This window comes from Megascapheus bottae, chromosome 23, assembly GCF_031878675.1.
Source record: "Megascapheus bottae isolate mThoBot1 chromosome 23, mThoBot2.hap1, whole genome shotgun sequence".
Taxonomy (NCBI): Eukaryota; Metazoa; Chordata; class Mammalia; order Rodentia; family Geomyidae; genus Megascapheus; species Megascapheus bottae.
The window spans coordinates 14,917,743-14,936,224 of NC_143531.1; the positions used below are offsets into that span (position 1 = coordinate 14,917,743).

General features: G+C 38.8%; 2 protein-coding genes across 4 annotated transcripts in view; one reads left to right on the plus strand and one right to left on the minus strand.

The window, feature by feature from the left end:
- The window catches only part of C23H4orf17 (chromosome 23 C4orf17 homolog), a 33,052-nt gene extending 22,857 nt beyond the window's left edge, over positions 1-10,195 (minus strand). For both annotated transcript variants that reach the window (XM_090356772.1, XM_090356771.1), the window contains exons 1-2: positions 10,098-10,195; positions 6,304-6,441 (exon numbers count right to left, since the gene is read on the minus strand). The gene's annotated coding sequence lies outside the window, so the exon portion shown is untranslated. The remainder of the gene's footprint in view (positions 1-6,303; positions 6,442-10,097) is intronic.
- On the plus strand, positions 266-14,501 carry Adh7 (alcohol dehydrogenase 7 (class IV), mu or sigma polypeptide). 2 transcript variants are annotated; one of them, XM_090356776.1, is made up of 9 exons: positions 266-402; positions 5,682-5,783; positions 6,797-6,935; positions 7,438-7,525; positions 7,617-7,833; positions 9,248-9,508; positions 11,420-11,555; positions 13,692-13,830; positions 14,270-14,501. In XM_090356776.1, exons 1-9 carry the CDS (start codon positions 385-387, stop codon positions 14,292-14,294), a joined length of 1,125 nt encoding a protein of 374 aa, XP_090212902.1. In that variant the 5' UTR covers positions 266-384; the 3' UTR covers positions 14,295-14,501. The 2 variants fall into 2 exon arrangements, with proteins under 2 accessions (XP_090212902.1, XP_090212900.1); XM_090356774.1 differs by lacking the exon at positions 266-402 and having other exon boundaries at positions 5,705-5,783; positions 6,810-6,935.
- The last annotated feature ends 3,981 nt before the right edge of the window (positions 14,502-18,482 follow it).

The following is an 18,482-nucleotide window of genomic DNA, read 5'->3' on the forward strand; positions in this document are numbered from 1 at the left end:
TGTACACATGCGTGTCTAAAATGAGCTACGTCTTACAGTGCACTTAAGGAGACCACAAAAGACTTTTTAAAATACTCTATATATTATTAAAAGACTTGACTCCAAAATAAGATGGCTGAGAATGCTTTCTTCCCTTTCAATAGATTTGGCTGTGCTGTGTCTGCCAGATGTCTTGGATTGATCCTCATGACTACTAGAACTCTCCGCATAACTCCTTTGCAAAGGGGCAGGGCTTCTGGGGAAGGCTATGAATCAGGTGGCTGGAGGCAGAGCTTAGGTACGGACTATTTATTGGGAAGCAGAAGATACTGTTATCCACAGAGAAGTGATAACTTTTCAGAAAAGTGCCTCTTTACTGAAGTTCAGAGTCAAGATAAAACCAGAATGAGCACGGCCGGGAAAGTAAGCAGAATGTGATTATTATTATTATTATTACGCTCTAGCAAGGTGGAGTTGGTTTTTTTAGAACTTTGAATCTAGTCAAGTAATGACATATTTGAGGCTGTTTCTTAAGAAATGAAACGCAGGCAATGCACGGGGGAGAAAACATTGAGTCAATTGTTTCAGCAAGTTTTGATAGAGGCCAAGTTAAACTGAAAACTATGCATGGAAGATTTTTCTGTAACCCTAGCAAGTGATAGCGAATGGTGGTTCATGCTGGTGTTATTCATAATGTTCTTTCAGGAGAGTTGAGCATTTGCTCTGATGAGCAGAATGTTTCTAAAAGTATATATATTTTTTCAAAAAATGTTTCTCCATAGCCTCAGAAGCATGCACTGTATTCATTTTTCAGTAGGTTCGGGGGTCGAATGGAAAAGAAGAGTTTTCCCCTTAACACTTAGCAATGTTAATTCCAGAAGGCAGGCAGGCAGGCAGGCAACCAGTATGCTTTTAAGGTGTCTTAGGATGCATTTTTAAATTAAAATGTAAGTTTTAAATTTCCATTAAAATAAATACAAATCTATATTGTAGCTAGACTAGGTTTAACTCTGGTTAAAAAATTGTCAGAATTAGCCAGGCACAGTGGCTCATGCCTGTAATCCTAGCTACTCAGGAGGCTGAGATCTGAGGATCACTGTTCAAAGCCAGCCTGGGCACTAAAGACCAAGAGACTCTTATCACCAATTAACCACCAGAAAAAGGGGAAGTGGTGCTGTGGCTCTAGGGGTAGGGTGGTAGTTTGAGCTAAAGAGCTTGGGAACAGAGCCCAGGCACAGAATCCAAGATCCAGGACCAAAAATAAATTGTCAGGATTGATTTTAACTTTAGAAATAACCTTTTCTTTTTTTTCATTATGTTGGAAATGAACTATACAGCTTGTGGGTGGGAATGGGAGGGAAAAACTGGGAGAGAACAACAAAAGGGGTGACATTGTCCCAAAGGAAATGTACTCTTTTCCTGACATACGTAACTGTAACCCTATGTACATCATCTTTATAGTAACAACAATACCAAAAAACACCTAAAGGACTGAAAGCTAGTCACAGAGTATTCCTCAGTATGAGAAGCTTTAACTTGCCTAATATAAAAACTGTGCTAGAAAGGCATGGAACCAACCCAGATGCCCCTCAGTTGATGAGTGGATCAACAAGATGTGGTATTTATACACAATGGAATTCTATGCTGCTCTCAGAAAGAATGACATCGTTTAATGCAGTCCCACTTATCCAGCCTTTCTCTGATTTGTTGTGTTTCTTGGTCCTTATTAAGAAAGTTTCGACCTGTGCCAAGGAGGCCTAGTGTATCTCCTATTCCTTCTTGTAAAGTTTTCAGTGTGTCAGCTTTTACCTCGAGGTCTTTGATCCATTTGGAGTTCATTCTAGTGCAGGGTGACAAAGAAGGACCCAACTTTAGTTTTCTGCAGGTGCTTAACCAGTTCTGCCAGCACCACTTGTTGAAGAGGCTGTCTTTCTTCCATTCTATTTTTTGGCTCCCTTGTGAAAGATTAGGTGGGCATAAGTCTGTGGTTTAGTATCTGGGTCCTCAGTTCTATTCCATTGGTCTTCAGGCCTGTTCTTGTGCCAGTACCAAGCTGTTTTGATTATTATAGCTCTGTAATAGAGTCTAAAGTTTGGTATTGAAATTCCTCCTGTGCTGTTCTTTCTGCTAAGAAGTGTTTTTGCTATACAGGGTCTTTTATTATTCCATATGCATTTTGGATTGCCTCTTCTATTTCTTTAAAGAATGACATTGGGGTATTGATGGGTACTACGTTGAATTTGTAGATAGCCCTTGGCAAGATTGTCATTTTCATGATGTTGATTCTTCCAATCCAGGAGCATAGGAGGTTTTTCCATTTTCTCAGTTCTGCTTTAATTTCCTTTTTCAGGGTTTTAAAATTTTCATCAAAAAGGTCCTTTACATTCTTAGTTAAGTTAATTCCTAGGTAGTTTATTCTCTTTGAGGCTATTGCAAAAGGAGTTGCTTTCCTGATTATTGTCTCGTTCCTCTCACTGTTGGCATAGAGGAAGGCAGTTGATTTTTGAGGGTTAATTTTATAGCCTGCTACCTTTCCAAAGTTTTGAATCAGCTCAAGGAGCTTGGGAGTGGAGTCTATAGGGTTCTTTAAATACAGAATCATGTCATCTGCAAAGAGGGACAGTTTCACTTCCTCATTCCCTATTTGGATCCCCTTTATGCTTGCTTCTTGCCTTATTGCACTGGCTATGAATTCTAATAGCTAGTAAATTAATTAGGAAGCCTACAGAATGGGAGAAATCTTCACTAACCATACAATGGACGAAGGCCTCATATCTAAAATATATCAACAGCTCAAAAAATTGAATCACTCCAAAACTAATCTTGAAAGTAACAACCATCCCATTAAAAGATGGGCCAAAGACTTAAAGAGAGTCTTCTCTGAAGAAGAAATAAGAATGGCCTATAGACACATGAAGAAATACTCAACATCTCTGGTCATAAAAGAAATGCAAATCAAAACAACTCTAAGATTCCACCTCACTCCAGTTAGAATGGCCAGGATCAAGAAATCTAATAACAACAGATGCTGGAGGGGATGTGGCCAGGAGGGATCACTACTACACTGCTGGTAGGAGTGCAAACTCATTCAACCACTATGGAAAGCAGTATGGCAGTTTCTCAAAAGAATAAACATAGAGCTCCCCTATGACCCAGCAATTCCACTACTTGGCATTTACCCAACCGTCCAAAACAAGGGCATACTAAATCCACTAGCACAACCATGTTCATTGCAGCACTATTTACCATAGCAAAGATATGGAACCAACCCAGATGTCCCTCAGTTGATGAGTGGATCAACAAGATGTGGTATTTATACACAATGGAATTCTATGCTGCTGTCAGAAAGAACGACATCTCCCCATTTGTAAGGAAATGGAAAGACTTAGAAAAAATCATATTAAGTGAAGTAAGCCAAACTCAAATGAAATTAGGCTCAGTGGTTTCCCTCATTTGCCATAATCAGTAGAAACCTTGGACTCTCCTAGCAGAGATTTGCAATAGAGCAAAACCTAGATACATAAGGCCATGCCGTATGACACTAAATGAAAGGACCTCTAGGATATAGAAACAAAAGCCATATAATGAGTGATTGTTGTCCTTAATGTACTATGTTATCTCTCATCTCTTTTGCTGTCCCTTGGTTATCTCTTATTGTTACAGTATTTCACTTTGTTATCTGATATATTGGATATATGCGTATTTGGTTATTTGAAATTGGATAGGGAAGGGGGGAAAACAATATAAGGGTGGGGGTGTGGGGGAGGGAAATGGGGACCAAGACATGAGAAAAGGTATCAATGTATGTGAAGTAATGCACCTTCCATCTGGCGAATGCAATGTAACCCTTCTATTAATTACAATAAAAAATAATGGAAAAAAAGAAAGAATGACATCGCTATATTTATAAGGAAATGGAAGGACTTGGAAAAAAATCATATTAAGTGAAGTAAGCCAGACTCAAAGGAACATAGGCTCAATGGTTTCCCTCATTTGTAATAGTTAATACACATCTAGAACTCTCCTAGCAGAGCATTACAGTAGGGCAAAACCTAGATACATAAGGCCATATAGGATGAGGCTAAATGAAAGGACCTCTAGGAAATAGAAACAAAACCCATATAATGAATGATTGTTGTCCTTAATAGTATCTCTCATCTCTTTTGCTGTCCCTTGGTTATCTCATATTGTTACAGTATTTTACCTGGTTATCTGATATATTATATATGCGTATTTGGTTATTTGAAATCAGATAGGGAAGGGGGGGAACAAGATGAAGGGTGGGGGTGGGGGAGGAAAATGGGGACCAAAACATGAGAAAGGGTATCAATGTTTGTGAAGTAATGCACCTTCTATCTGGTGAATATAATGTAACCTTTCTATTAATTACAATAAAAATAAATGAAGTTCATTGCAGCACTATTCACCATAGCAAAGATATGGAACCAACCCAGATGTCCCTCAGTTGATGAGTGGATCAACAAGTTGTGGTATTTGTACACAATGGAATTCTATGCTGCTGTCAGAAAGAACGACATCGCCCCATTTGTTAGGAGATGGAAAGACTTAGAAAAAAATCATATTAAGTGAAGTAAGCCAGACTCAAAGGAACTTAGGCTCAATGGTTTCCCTCATTCGTCATAATCAGTAGAAACCTTGGGCTCTACTAGCAGAGATCTGCAATAGAGCAAAATCTTGATACCTAAGGCCATATAATGTGAAGCTAATTGAAAGGACCTCCAGGATATTGAAACAAAAGCCATATAATGAATAATTGTTGTCCTTAATCTACTATGTTGTCTCTCATCTCCTTTGCTATCCCTTGGTTATCTCATATTGGTATAGTATCTCACTTTGTTATCTCATATATTGAATTTATTGGTATTTGGATATTTGAAATTTGATAGGGAAGGGGGGAAAACCAAGACGGGAGGGGGGTGGGGGGGAGGGAAATGGATACCAAGACATGTGAAAGGGTATCAATGTATGTGAATTAATGCACCTTCTATCTGGCAAATATCATGTAACCCTTTTACTAATTACAATAAAAAACAAAAAAGGAAAAAAAGAAGAAAAAGAAAAAAAAATAAATGAAAAAAGTTTAAAAACTGTGCTAGGTTCCAAAAAATGGGGTGGGGGTGGTAGGTTACCCACAGATTCACATCTTCAGGAAACCTAGTCTCAGCCAGTATAGTTCATAATGGTCATTTTTCTCCATCCTTTGCCTGGACAATGCTCTAGCTTCTTCACATTGCTGCATACTTACATGGATCAAAGGATTACATGCTTTTGATCACGCAAGCACATAAGCAGCATTTTCTGTCTGCCAGATTTATCCTTTGTGAATAAACAGTGGTGGTTTAGTTCACCTTCTGCTTTTGACAGAGTATAAAAAAAGAAACTAGCTTACTGGAATATTATATGAATGCCAGGTTTTCTAATGCAGTAGGTGACTGAATAGCTCACATCTAATAAAGCTTAAATGCCATGTGCTGTGTGATCCTAGACCAAATATTTTGTCCTTCTGGATAACATTTCCAACATCAGATAATGTGGAAGGCATGAGACTTGAGTGTTGGGTGAAAATCATTCCAGAAAATATACAATATTATATAGTATCCCATGTTTGCATTTATGTCATTTCTAGTGTGTATATTTACAAGGGCAATTGGGGCCCACGATAATACTTACCAATTTCTCAGGTTATTAAGTGTAAAGCTGCTATACTATGGGAACCAAATACTCCCTTCTCCATTGAGGAAATAGAAGTTGCTCCACCCAAGGCCAAAGAAGTGCGCATTAAGGTAATAAAAAGGCCTTTCACCTGATGAAAAATGGTGAATGACTTCTTTCAAAATCTTTCTTAAGGAAAAATGGTGAATGACTTCTTTCATAATCTTTCTTAAGTCAGATTATATCAAGATTTCCTTTCTTTCTTTTTGTTGGTTGGTTATGGGACTTAGACTCGGGACTTAGACTTAGATGGCCCAGGTGCCATCGCTGAGCTTCTTTATGCTCAGGGCTAGCATTCTACCACTTAAGCCACAGCACCACTTCTGTTTTTTTGTTTTGTTTGGTTTTTGTTTGGTTTTTTTTTGAGTGGTCATCTGGAGAAAAGAGTCTCTTAAGGACTCTTCAGCCTGGGCTGGCTTTAAACCGTGATCCTCAGATCTTAGCCTCCTGAGTAGCGAGGATTTCGAGCATGAGCCACTGGCACCCTCCTTGAAGTTACTTTTCTCAGGAATAAGGGGGTTATTCCTGTCTGAGAAATGGCCTGACAATTTTTAGTGCATTTTCCTTCCATTCCAGTGGACAGAGACTGACCATTTTGTGGGGACCAGCTGCTTTGCTGCCAGTCTTCTCTTGATCCTCTCCTTTGATCACACTGAGATATAGCTCCTTCTTTGCCATCTTGGTCACATTTCCTCCACCCCTTGTTATGACAGTCCTTCAAGGTCCTGACTACAAAAAAAAAAATCTGTGTCAGTGCCAAGATAACATCTGTATCCCAATTCCCTCACGAGATCCTTAGTTCCCCGCAGAAAAGCACCAAGATTCCAAGTACAGCTGGGCAGCCATGTTTTAAATATCATAATTCCTTGGAAGAGAAAGAACTCATCTGATGGTTGGTTTTTGGTTCAGAGTCTCATCAAAGTCTTATTTCATTAGAAAATGATGTAGACAAAACAAAGATAATCTCTTCAAGACCAAACTGAATATTTTCCCAATTACTAAATGACTAATTTACTGGTTGGTTCACAATGTTCTTGGGTTTTTTTTTTTGCTTGTTTGTTTTTGTTTTGTTTTTTGAGCTCAGATTTTGGCCACAGGAATCTGTCGCACAGATGACCACGCGATAAAGAAAGCAATGGCAGTTAAATTCCCAGTGATTGTTGGACATGAAGCAACTGGAGTTGTAGAGAGTATTGGAGAAGGCGTGACTACAGTAAAACCAGGTCTGCACATGACAAATCCCAAGTAAATATGTAGGTGTTCATTATTCCATTTTAAAAAATAATAGTACCAGGACCAGAAGTTTAGCCTAGTGGTAGAGTGCTTGCCTAGCATGCACAAAGACCTGGGTTCGATTCATTGGTACCACATACATAGAAAAAGCCAGAAGTGGCTCTGTGCTCAAGTAGTAGAGTGCTAGCCTTGAGAAAGCCCAAGAACAGTGCTCTGGCCCTGAGTTCAAGCCCCAGGACTGGCAAAAAGAAATAATAATAATATAATAGTACTGGCCATGAGTACTGGCCTTAAGCCAAATCAAAAAATGCAATAAGCAACTGTACCAAGTGTAATTAATGTGGCAAAATCTCAGTCATTAGCTAGCAACCCTTATACAACCTTAGAATCTTTCAAATGAGTTTTTCATGTGCAGTGATGAGTTCAACTTGTGTTCATTTATCCCATATTGCTCACAGATGGTACCTTGTATCATAATGTTTTTCCCTTTAGGTGATAAAGTCATCCCACTCTTTTTGCCGCAGTGTCAAGAGTGCTCTGCCTGCCGCAACCCACAGAGCAATGTTTGCGTTAGGACTGAGTAAGTGTCATTGTTTCTCTAATGTCATTCGAGTTTCTTCTGCTAAATTTTTAACTGAATAATGACTGCATGCATCTGATGCTTCACCTAGTATATCTGGCCATGGAGTACTGGCTGATGGGACTACCAGATTTACATGCAAGGGCAAAACCGTCTATCACTTCATGAACACCAGTACATTCACTGAGTACACCGTGGTGAATGAAATTTGTGTGGTTAAGATTGATGATGCAGCTCCTCCTGAGAAAGTCTGCTTAATTGGTTGTGGATTTTCCACTGGGTATGGGGCTGCTATGAAAACTGGCAAGGTAAGAATCAGGGGAGAGCAGACTAACTCCTTCCTTCCTTCCTTCCTTCCTTCCTTCCTTCCTTCCTTCCTTCCTTCCTTCCTTCCTTCCTTCCTTCCCCCCTCCCTCCTTTCTTCCTTCCTTTCTTTCTTCCTTCCTCCCTTCTTTCTTCCGCTCTTTCTTTCTCCTTTTCTTTATTCCTCCCTCCCTCCATCCCTTCCCTTCTCTCTCCCTTTCTTCTTTTCTCCCTCCCTCTCTCACTTCCTCCTTTCTAACCTCCTCCTTCCCTCCCTTCCTCCTTCCTTCCTACCTATTGAATTTGGATGCCGTTAGTTTTATGTTGCTATAACAGAACACAAAGCACCTGAAGAGTTCTAAAGAAGTTTACTTGTAGTTTTAGAGGTTGAAAATTCATGATCCAGTGGCCTGTGATGAGAGAATCCTTGACTGGGCTACCACATAGCATAGCTATGAGAAGGAAAAAAGCAGTGTATGGAAGACAAGATTGGAGAAGTATATTAGTGGCCTCATCTCCATCTACTATTGGGGAAAGTTAACTAAGATCCTAAGAGAATGGATTCACCCTACATCCTTCTGGGTGATAACCCCAGTTGACCCACTTCCTATCACGTCTCAGAAGTTCTAATCCCTCTCAGGACATGAACTCAGAAGGGACAGAGCAAACCATACCCAAACTATGTCCAAACCATAGACGTGATATCACTGTAGCTCATGTAAAGACCCTCTTGCTGAATAAGGTGCTGGGAATGAGTATCTCAGCCCATGAGTGGGGGGATATTATACATTCCAGAAACTGCTGGCCTATAACTTAGAAAAGCATTCATACATTCTCAAAACTCATGAATGGTATTAAATACGAATACGTTCAAAATTTTAACAGAAACAAAAAGGTTTAGACTGGTCAAAGAAAACAGCTACATGCTACTTACAAAAGGTGCTATTCAAATGAAAAAAGACTGGCAGTCCCTGAACTGATTTAAGTACATTTCTTTCCCAGAGCTATACAAGAATCATCTAACTGCAACATGGAGGTTAGACTCTTTTGAGGAAAAATAATCTATTTCTTTTCAATAGACTCAGAATCATGATTAGTCAGAAAGTGTTATTCGGAGCAAACACAAAACAGATTTCATATGGCTTTGTGGAGGAGAGGCAATAGAGATCTCTTTTCTTGTGGAAGCGTGCCAGAAGGGTGAGGGGTTGTATAATAGTTAAGGAGACTCTGGGCGAAATGTGGCCATTCAGGATGGGTTTTCAGGTTATCTGGCAAATACTGCTTTTGTTTTGGAATCCTTTTCTCAAACGTTCCACCTTTTCTGTTCTTCGGTGTGGCTTTATCACATGTGACCTAGCACATATACTGGAAGTATTTTGGCTCCATCATTCATATGTAGGCCAACGTTTCTCCCCACAGGTCACTCCTGGGTCCACTTGTGCTGTGTTTGGTCTGGGAGGAGTTGGCTTATCCGTCATCATGGGCTGTAAGTCAGCCGGTGCCTCCAGGATCATTGGCATTGATCTCAACAAAGACAAGTTTGAGAAGGCCTTGGCGGTGGGAGCTACTGAGTGCATCAGTCCCGAGGACTCAGCCAAGCCCATCAGCGAGGTGCTGGCAGATATGACCAGCAACTCTGTGGACTACACTTTTGAGGTTATTGGGCGTCTTGAAACTATGGTAAGAGCTAAGATCCCCAAATCACAAAATGCCCAAGCTGTTAGATATTTTCAAGGCATAGCTTATTTTCTGTACCTTTATTATCAGCTATATAAAAAAATAGCTCTTATTCAAGCACACAAGCAACAGAATACCTGATTATCAGATATTTTGCCTTAAAAATAACATAATAATCACATTTTTCATTTAACTAGTCAGAATCTTCAGAGATGTTGTCCCTGACCAAATTTAAGTATCACATCATGCCACCTTCATGTGACTAGAGGACAAGGCGACAACCCTTCTGGATAAAACTGTAGATAAACCCTTCTAGATAAAACTTTCTTCCATAAGTGAAATTCTGCAAAAGGTGATTCTTCTCCAAACACCACAACACAAACAAACACTACAAGGTAACTGTCTAGGACAGATTGGGAGATGTAGAGGATAGGAGAGCTATTGTTTCTTCTTGTTTGTGTGTGGAGGAGGTTGGTTTTTTTTGTAGGTCATGTAAATTGAGTATAGTAACTGTATTTGCTCATCCCTCCTCTCAAGGAGCTATTATAAATATTATAAGTGATTTCCCCAAATCCATGATCTTCACACTTACCTATCTTTGCACTCGTTTCATCTGAGCTTGGATTTTCTTTATCTAAATTCTCTTAGAGCGTGAGTCTTCAATAGTCTTCTCCTAGGGCTGCTAGCAATGCCAAGATCTGTGAAACTCAGGAGAGCCTCGTCCTGGAATAGGTTAGAAGATCTAGAAAATGGGACAACATCAATGCTACTCATGATCGAGTAATAATTCTGTCTTCAGGGTTTTCTTCATTTTGTTTGTTTTGTGGGTTGGTTTTGGAGTCAGGTGCCTTTTACATACCATTGTTCCATATCCCGTTCCTAATATCACTTAGAATTCACTCTGTAGTAACAAATGGCTCTTCAGGTCATATGTTCACAGGGCAGTATCCAATGTTACCTATATTATTAGGGCCTGGTTTCTAGATGATATTCTAGGGAGCATTGGCCTCTGAAAAACAGCATTAACTGCAGTTACAATCTAATAAGTGTTTAAAAAATATAAAAAAAATAGCCAAATGGAGGAATGAGCCCAAAGTGTAAAATGAGCCTCAAAGATATTACCAAGAAAAGAGACTTCTTTGTCTCTTAGTTAATGTTAAGTTTAATTGAAAATTAATGTTTAATGTTTAGTTTAATAGTTAATCTTTATATGAAATGTAAGAAAGGCATATTCACTATCACTTCAATTTCATTTACATCAAATGACATCTTCAGCTTTATCTGAAGTGATGACACTGCCATGAAAAGACCAGGATGATTTCCTCTGATTTTAGTTCATGGTACACTGGAAATCTGATTACTATAAGAGTCATTTTGTGTCTTAATGGGCATACAATATGTAGCAGTTTAATTAACAACTAACATTGAATCGTGAATCCATTAAACTAAAGATTTGTGTGTGGGTCTAACTTGATTTCATGACTTGGAAACTGAGCTAACTGCTATAACTGTGATAGTTTGCAGTTTTTGGAGTCCAGAAGATAGGGCACAACAGGAAAAAGTGTTCTTATTTTTTCTTTCTTTTTTAAACTTGTTATCATAAAGGTGATGTGCAGGGGAGTCACAGTTACATAAGTCAGTCGCAGAGTACATTTCTTTTTGGACAATGTCACTGCTTCACTCACTTTTTCCCAGTTTTTCCCTCATTTCCACCCATAAGTTGTATAATTCATTTTCCACATCATCTCCAGTGACTATCCCTGATATATTTGTTCAGGTTCTTTCCTTCCATTTCTGTGCCTCCCTTTACACTCCCAAAGACATACCAACAGAACAAAAAGAAAAGAAAAACAAAACAGTAAGGCATGCGTCTTATGTTCCTCTCCTGAGTCCATCTTCTCATGTGAAACCCAGATTGATGCCCTTGCCTCTTGCCACGTGAACTATGGGACCAGCGTGATGGTAGGCTTACCTCCCACAGCCAAGATGCTCACCTACGACCCGATGCTGCTCTTTACCGGACGCACATGGAAGGGCTGTGTCTTTGGAGGTGAGAGCGGCAGGACATCGGGGCAGTGGATGGTGGGTGGTAGCCTTGCCTTGGCTGCCTGGCAAGGGAGAGAAGTCTGTGTTCTTATCACATCTTCCTTAAAGATCTTTCTTCCAAAGATGAGTATAAAGTGAGCTCAAGTAGAACTATAACCACAAGAACCCAAAAGACAGCTGTCTATTCCACTCTTTTCCACTCCAGTCTTAATGCGCACAATTTCATATTACTGTCTGAAACTAACGTTGGGGCATGAATGCAAAGACACCAGAAGTGTGTCTCTTGGGGGTAAGTTACATGGAAGGAAATTGTAATGGAATGTAGCAGTCTCCATACACAGCAATGGGTAAGAAATATCAAATTTTTTACATTTATGGGTACGTGAGCAAAAAATTCTGGATCCAAAGCCAAAACAAATAAACAAAAGGTATGAGGTGGAGAGATTATGGATAATTGAGATAGTAGATGTAAAGATTAGTGAATTCAACAAATATTTATCAAGCACATAGGAAAGTATAAAATACATTTCCAGACAGTGGAAATATTGCAGAGGGAAATGGCACAATACAGAGCCTCCTTTTCTGGAAAGTGACAAGTCCTCATTGTAGTGCAGAGAGATGATAAATAAGCAATGCAGAGCACATCACATGGTGATAAGCACAAAGGAGAAAAGCAGAGGGCAGACAGCCAACGGTACCAGAGGATGGGGTGAGGGAAGTCAGCATGCTATTTTATAAAATCTTGAGATGTCTCCCAGTAAGATAAGCAAGACATCAAGGAAATGAGCTATTTAGAAATCTCGGGATGCTGTTCCAGGAGAGGGCGCAGTCAGTACAGCGTGGCCGTTAGGAAGAGTGAAGTTAGCAAGACAGCCTTAAAAGGGAGTAGGACAGTACAGAAGCTATTGTCCTCTCTCCTGGATTTTCAAGGAAGTAAGGCTACTTGGGGGGCGGGGGGGGGGGGAAGGCCCATAAGAAGCCAAGGAACAAGTAGAGAGACCACTTCAAATGTCATTTTAATGCAGGAAAGAGATGACAGTGGCTTCGGATGCTGGCAAGAAGTGTCCAGATCCTAGAAATATTTTTTTCAGAGAACATCTATAGGATTTTTAAAAATATATTCAGCAAGGGAAAGAAAGAACAGAACCCAAAATCTGGGGCTTGAGCAACAGGATAATGGAGTCATTGCCACTTATTGAGATGAAAGAGTGCAGGAGAAACCAGTTGACAACTAGTGGAAAGGAAGTAAAGATCAAGATTAAGTAGGACTTCGCAAAGTATAAATGCCTATCAGACCACAGCTTAGATATGAGTCTGTAGAGATAGAGATGTAGCCTGGAGACAAACCCCTAAGTGTTTTAAATGCAATGCCATTAGCTCACACCAATAATCCTAACAACCTAGAAGGCTGAGATCTGAGGTTACAAGTTCAAAACCAGTATGAGCAGGAAAATCTGTGAGACTCTTACATCCAATTAACCACCAAAAGTTGGAATGACTCAAGTGGTATGGCATAACCAGCACAAACACACATACACACACACATACACACACTTCATTGTTTTTAACTATAGTTTATTAAAGTCCATGAGATTGGAAGGAATTACTCTTAGGGTAGATATAGATAAAGAGGAGTAAAGATTGGAGGATCAAGCTCTGGAGCACATGTTACAAGTCTGGGGGATGTGAAGGTTTTACCCAAGACCTCCGTATTCTAGTTGACAGTAATGTGTTGACTTAACACCAAGTGAGCAGTGAATATCAGTCCATGACTCACAGTTGACCAATGGGTCAAAATGATAGGTACTATATTATATCAGTGTGCTTGAAGGAAGTGCCTAATTGGAGCAGGCTTATCAGAGAATGGAAGGAACTGTAACCAAAGAATTGGTGAAATCTTGAAGGAAAAAAAATGAATTGGAGTAGATTCCTTCTGTTCTTTACAACAGATGTAGAGATGTGAGATGGCTGGATTTTTGGCCTTTGTTTCTTAGATGGAAGAACTAAAGCTCATGTGTATCGAGTGGGGAGTGAGCCAATACAGGAAAACAAACAATGCAAAGGAGAAAAGTCAGTGTATAAAAATGAAATAGTGTAAAGTATAAAGAAAAAAAAAAGATGTGTGTTTGCTTGTTTACAGGTTGGAAAAGCAGAGATGATGTACCTAAATTAGTGACTGATTTTCTAGCAAAAAAATTTGACCTGGACCAGTTGATAACTCATGTTCTACCTTTTAAAAAAATCAATGAAGGATTTGAATTGCTCTATTCGGGGAAGAGGTAATGATTTCTTTATTGTGTTTGTGTGTCCACAGCTGTTTGTTGATGTTCTTTTTATTGATCTGTTTGCTTCATGTTTTGTTTCTATTATTTATTTTTATTTTATCATTTATTTATTTTTTGCCCATGTTTACCTTTTCTTGGGCATCAAGACAATTAAGCTTTCTGTTCTTAGCTCCCTAGCCTTATTTGAGTTTTGCATCAGTTTGAAAAGCCCTTTCCTCTTGTCAGTTGATTACAATCACAGTGATGTTTCCAAACTCAGCTCAGTTGCCCTTCTTAGAGACATGCCGAAGGAAATTAGTAAATTGGAGCTCATCTCAGACCTTGACGGCTTTTCAGTAACAATTTTCCTAGTTTCTGTGATAGATAGGAAGGATTCTTGTTTGAGAAAAATATCCAAAAACAAATCACTAATATCTCTTTTCTGACATTTCAGCATTCGAACTATCCTCACGTTCTGAGACCCTGAGTGGCAGGAGTTCTGTGCTGGGTACTGGTCCTTTACCTCCCTCCTCTGAGGCATGGATGTATCTCAAAGAAACAAACAGAAACAGATTTGGGGAACATCTTGAACCTTTATATGAGCCTATGAACCTTAATAAAAACTGAGTTGTATGAGTATCTAGGAATTAGCAGGGGGCTTATTAATAAAACTAATTTTAATTTGCTTTTTCAAAGGCTGTAATTATATATTGTGTGAAAAATGTACAACTGGATTTCTGTGTTGGAATGAAGGTCATTTTCTGGGAGTTTTAATCAGTTGCTATGATTTAGAAGAAACACAGAGAGGGGTAAAAGTATTTTCTGAACAAATTAATAGTTGTAAATTAACTTAAATAAGATTATGAAATCAACTTGTTACTTTGGACATATTACTAGATTAGATTAAGAAGGAATTGGGAAATTTAAGGGAGGGATGCATTCAATGATTAACTTAAAGAGCTACCATTATGTAATTTGATACACATCTATTAATATTTTATAGAATATAACTTTTATACTACTTAAAAGTACAACTACAAATACATTATACCACTTACTATAGTGTTCACTTTAATAAAGTAGGAATATATGTCTCACTGTGTATTTATTCTTGGTTTTTCTGATAAAGAACTCCAGGGCAGAATCTCTGTCAGTTAGTATTCTAGCAAGGAGCAGTCAACACAATGGAATTAAGAGTTTCAATGAAGATAGTTTAGTCGTGTTTTTCTTTTTCCAAAGGTGTGGACAATGTGAATTACACCACCAAGGGATAATAATATATCCAGGATTTCATAGAGTAAGAAACTTTTATTGTCCATTAATGTGAAGGCCAAACACAGGGAACAGTAGTAAGAGCATAGTAAGAGCTGGGGCCACACACATCCTAACAGGAAGTGGCCAAAGTGAGGGCAAATTGATGTGAAACGATTCACCAAGCAAAGCATAGGCTAACCCATCCAAGCTGACTTGTATTTTCAATTCCTTGCAATTTACCATCAAGTCCTCTAGATCCCTCATAACCTTGATGCTTTAGGATCCTTTGTCTATCAAACAGACTTGGAAAGCAATAACTACTATTTCAGTGTCATTAGTAGAATACAAAATCTCGAGGTCTAGCTTCATATTGTCATAGAATTACTAAGGCTAACAGATTGGACCAACCAAAACCAAAAAATAATTCGACCTTTTCACTGCTTTCTGAAACTTATCAGGAAAAAGAAAAAACAGGGCTTGCTTAATATGTAAACTAGGTCATTGGTCTTGTTATTGTTTTCTCAAAGCACATGAAGGAAGCATGAATATGCTCAAAACATTCCATGTCAACATGTGAAAACAGATCAGTGAAATTTGCTGGGATTAGTTTTAGGAGTAGGAGAAAGATGAGTTCCATTAAAGTACATTGCATGTGCATATGAATATACACAAGTGACAACCTCTTGTACAACTAAATGATGTTAGTTAAGCTGTGGGGAAGAAGAAGGAATAGCATCAATGCTGAGATGTGATCATCTGGAGGTTTACAGAAGAATGAAATAATTTTGGCATTTGCTGTTTACTTTTCTAGCTGCCATCCTCCCAAATACATTCTGTATTTATATACTGATGAGATTGTGATCTTGAAAAACATATTACTGGGACAAAAGAATTCATTTTCTTTATCATGGTAATTCACTATGGATGAAAACCCTCACATGAAGAAATGCTCGACATCTCTGGTCATAAAAGAAATGCAAATCAAAACAACTCTAAGATTCCACCTCACTCCAGTTAGAATGGCCAGGATCAAGAAATCTAATAACAACAGATGCTGGAGGGGATGTGGCCAGGAGGGATCACTACTACACTGTTGGTGGGAGTGCAAACTTGTTCAACCACTATGGAAAGCAGTGTGGCAGTTCCTCAAAAGACTAAACATAGAACTCCCCTATGACCCAGCAATTCCACTACTTGGCATTTACCCAATTGTGCAGAAACAAGGGCATAGTAAATCCACCAGCACAACCATGTTCATTGCAGCACTATTTACCATAGCAAAGATATGGAACCAACCCAGATGTCCCTCAGTTGATGAGTGGATCAACAAGATGTGGTATTTATACACAATGGAATTCTATGCTGCTGTCAGAAAGAACGACATCTCCCCATTTGTAAGGAAATGGAAAGACTTAGAAAAAATCATATTAAGTGAAGTAAGCCAGACTCAAAGGAACATAGGCTCAATGGTTTCCCTCATTTGCCATAATCAGTAGAAACCTTGGACTCTTCTAGCAGAGATTTGCAATAGAGCAAAACCTAGATACATCAGGCCATATAGTATGACGCTAAATGAAAGGACCTCTAGGATATAGAAACAAAAGCCATATGAGTGATTGTTGTCCTTAATGTACTATGTTATCTCTCATCATTTTTGCTGTCCCTTGGTTATCTCATATTGTTACAGTATTTCACTTTGTTACCTGATATATTGGATATATGCATATTTGGTTATTTGAAATTAGATAGGGAAGGGGGGAAAACAAGATGAGGGTGGAGGTGGGGGGGAGGGAAATGGGAACCAAGACATGAGAAAGGGTATCAATGTATGTGAAGTAATGCACCTTCCATCTGGTGAATGTAATGTAACCCTTCTATCAATTAAAATAGAAATTATACGGAAAAAATTTAAAAAAAAAGAAAACCCTCTAGGGACTCACAAGGCAGTACATTTGGCCTCACACATCAAATCGTATCCATTCTCCAAGACGGAGCTGGATTCTGCCTTCCTATTCAGCACACTTGAAAAAAAATAATTGGGGGCTGGGAGTTTGGCCTAGTGGTAAAGTGCTAGTGGTACCACAAACACAGAAAAAAAAAGCCAGAAGTGGTGCTGAGGCTCAAGTGGTAGAGCTCTAGCCTTGAGAAAGTCCAAAGAAAGCATTCAGGCCCTGAGCTCAAGCCCAGAACTGGCAAAAAAAAAATGCCCTAGAAAATGGTAGTAAAAATCTTGCTCTTTGAGAATCAGTGTTGAGCCAGACACTGGTATCTCATGCCCTGTAATCCTAAATAGTCAGGAGGCTGAGATCTGAGGAGTAAAGTTGGAAATCAACCAGGGTGGACGAAATTGAGAAACTCCAACTGATTCATTATCTCCCACATACCAGCAAAAAGAGCCAGACATGGATGTGTGATTCAAGTGATAGAGCACTAGCTTTGAATAATAAAAACAAAAGCAAGAGCACTAGGCCCTGAGTTTAAGTTAGCATGTGTGCACCCTAGTATGTATACACACATACACACACACACACACACACACACACACACACACAAATCAGAGTATTTTAATGGTTTTTCATAGAATATCAGTTAATTTGTTGTTATTGCAAAAGTGACATACAGAGGGATTGGATTACATGTGTCAGGTAATAAGTACATTTCCTTTCCCACAGTGTCTTCCATTCCCTCACTCTAAAAGTACCCGTTTTTTTATTAAAGAACTTATGAACATCATATTTCAAATGACATGTTTAACAAACGAGTGTTCAAGAAGGGAATCTCTATATACAATCACTGGCACTTAGTTTTTAGAACATAATCAAAATTAGGCTAAGGGTTTGTATATCATAGATACATATTAATTTATGAAATAAAACTATATCTATAGAGTCATAGATTTTTATGTCTACGTAGTTGTGTTTATATTTCCAATACCATGTCCATAGCATTGGGTATGCAACTATTGAATTCTCGCTCTTGTACTGTTTGGATCTAATAGCCACATATTAAGGATACCATGCGCCTTTTGATCCTTAGGTCTTGACTTGTCTCACTCAACATGATTCGCTCTAGATTCATCCACTTCCCTGCAAATGCCAATATTTTATCTTATCTGGTGGCTATGTAGAATTCCATTGTATATATATACCACATTTTCTGTATCCACTCATCTGCAGTAGGGCATCTGGATTGTTTCCATCGCCTGGCTATTGTGAATAGTGCAGAGATAAACATAGCTGAGCAGGTGTCCTTATCATATCTTGGGTTATGAGGTTCAAGGTAGATGCCCAGAAGTGGTATGGTGGGATCACAGGGAAGGTAAATAAAAGTACCAGTTTTTATATAATTATTTTATAAGCTACTTTTTAGAACCTAGGATCAACAAATTTCCCTTCAATTGTCAGAAGTTTCAA

What these genes read in the sequence shown, in the direction of transcription:
- Adh7 (XM_090356776.1), top strand. An exon ending in CTGCTATGAAAACTGGCAAG is followed by an intron (nt 7,834 to 9,247) that starts GTAAGAATCAGG and finishes TTCTCCCCACAG; the next exon opens with GTCACTCCTGGGTCCACTTG. An exon ending in TTGCTCTATTCGGGGAAGAG is followed by an intron (nt 13,831 to 14,269) that starts GTAATGATTTCT and finishes CTGACATTTCAG; the next exon opens with CATTCGAACTATCCTCACGT.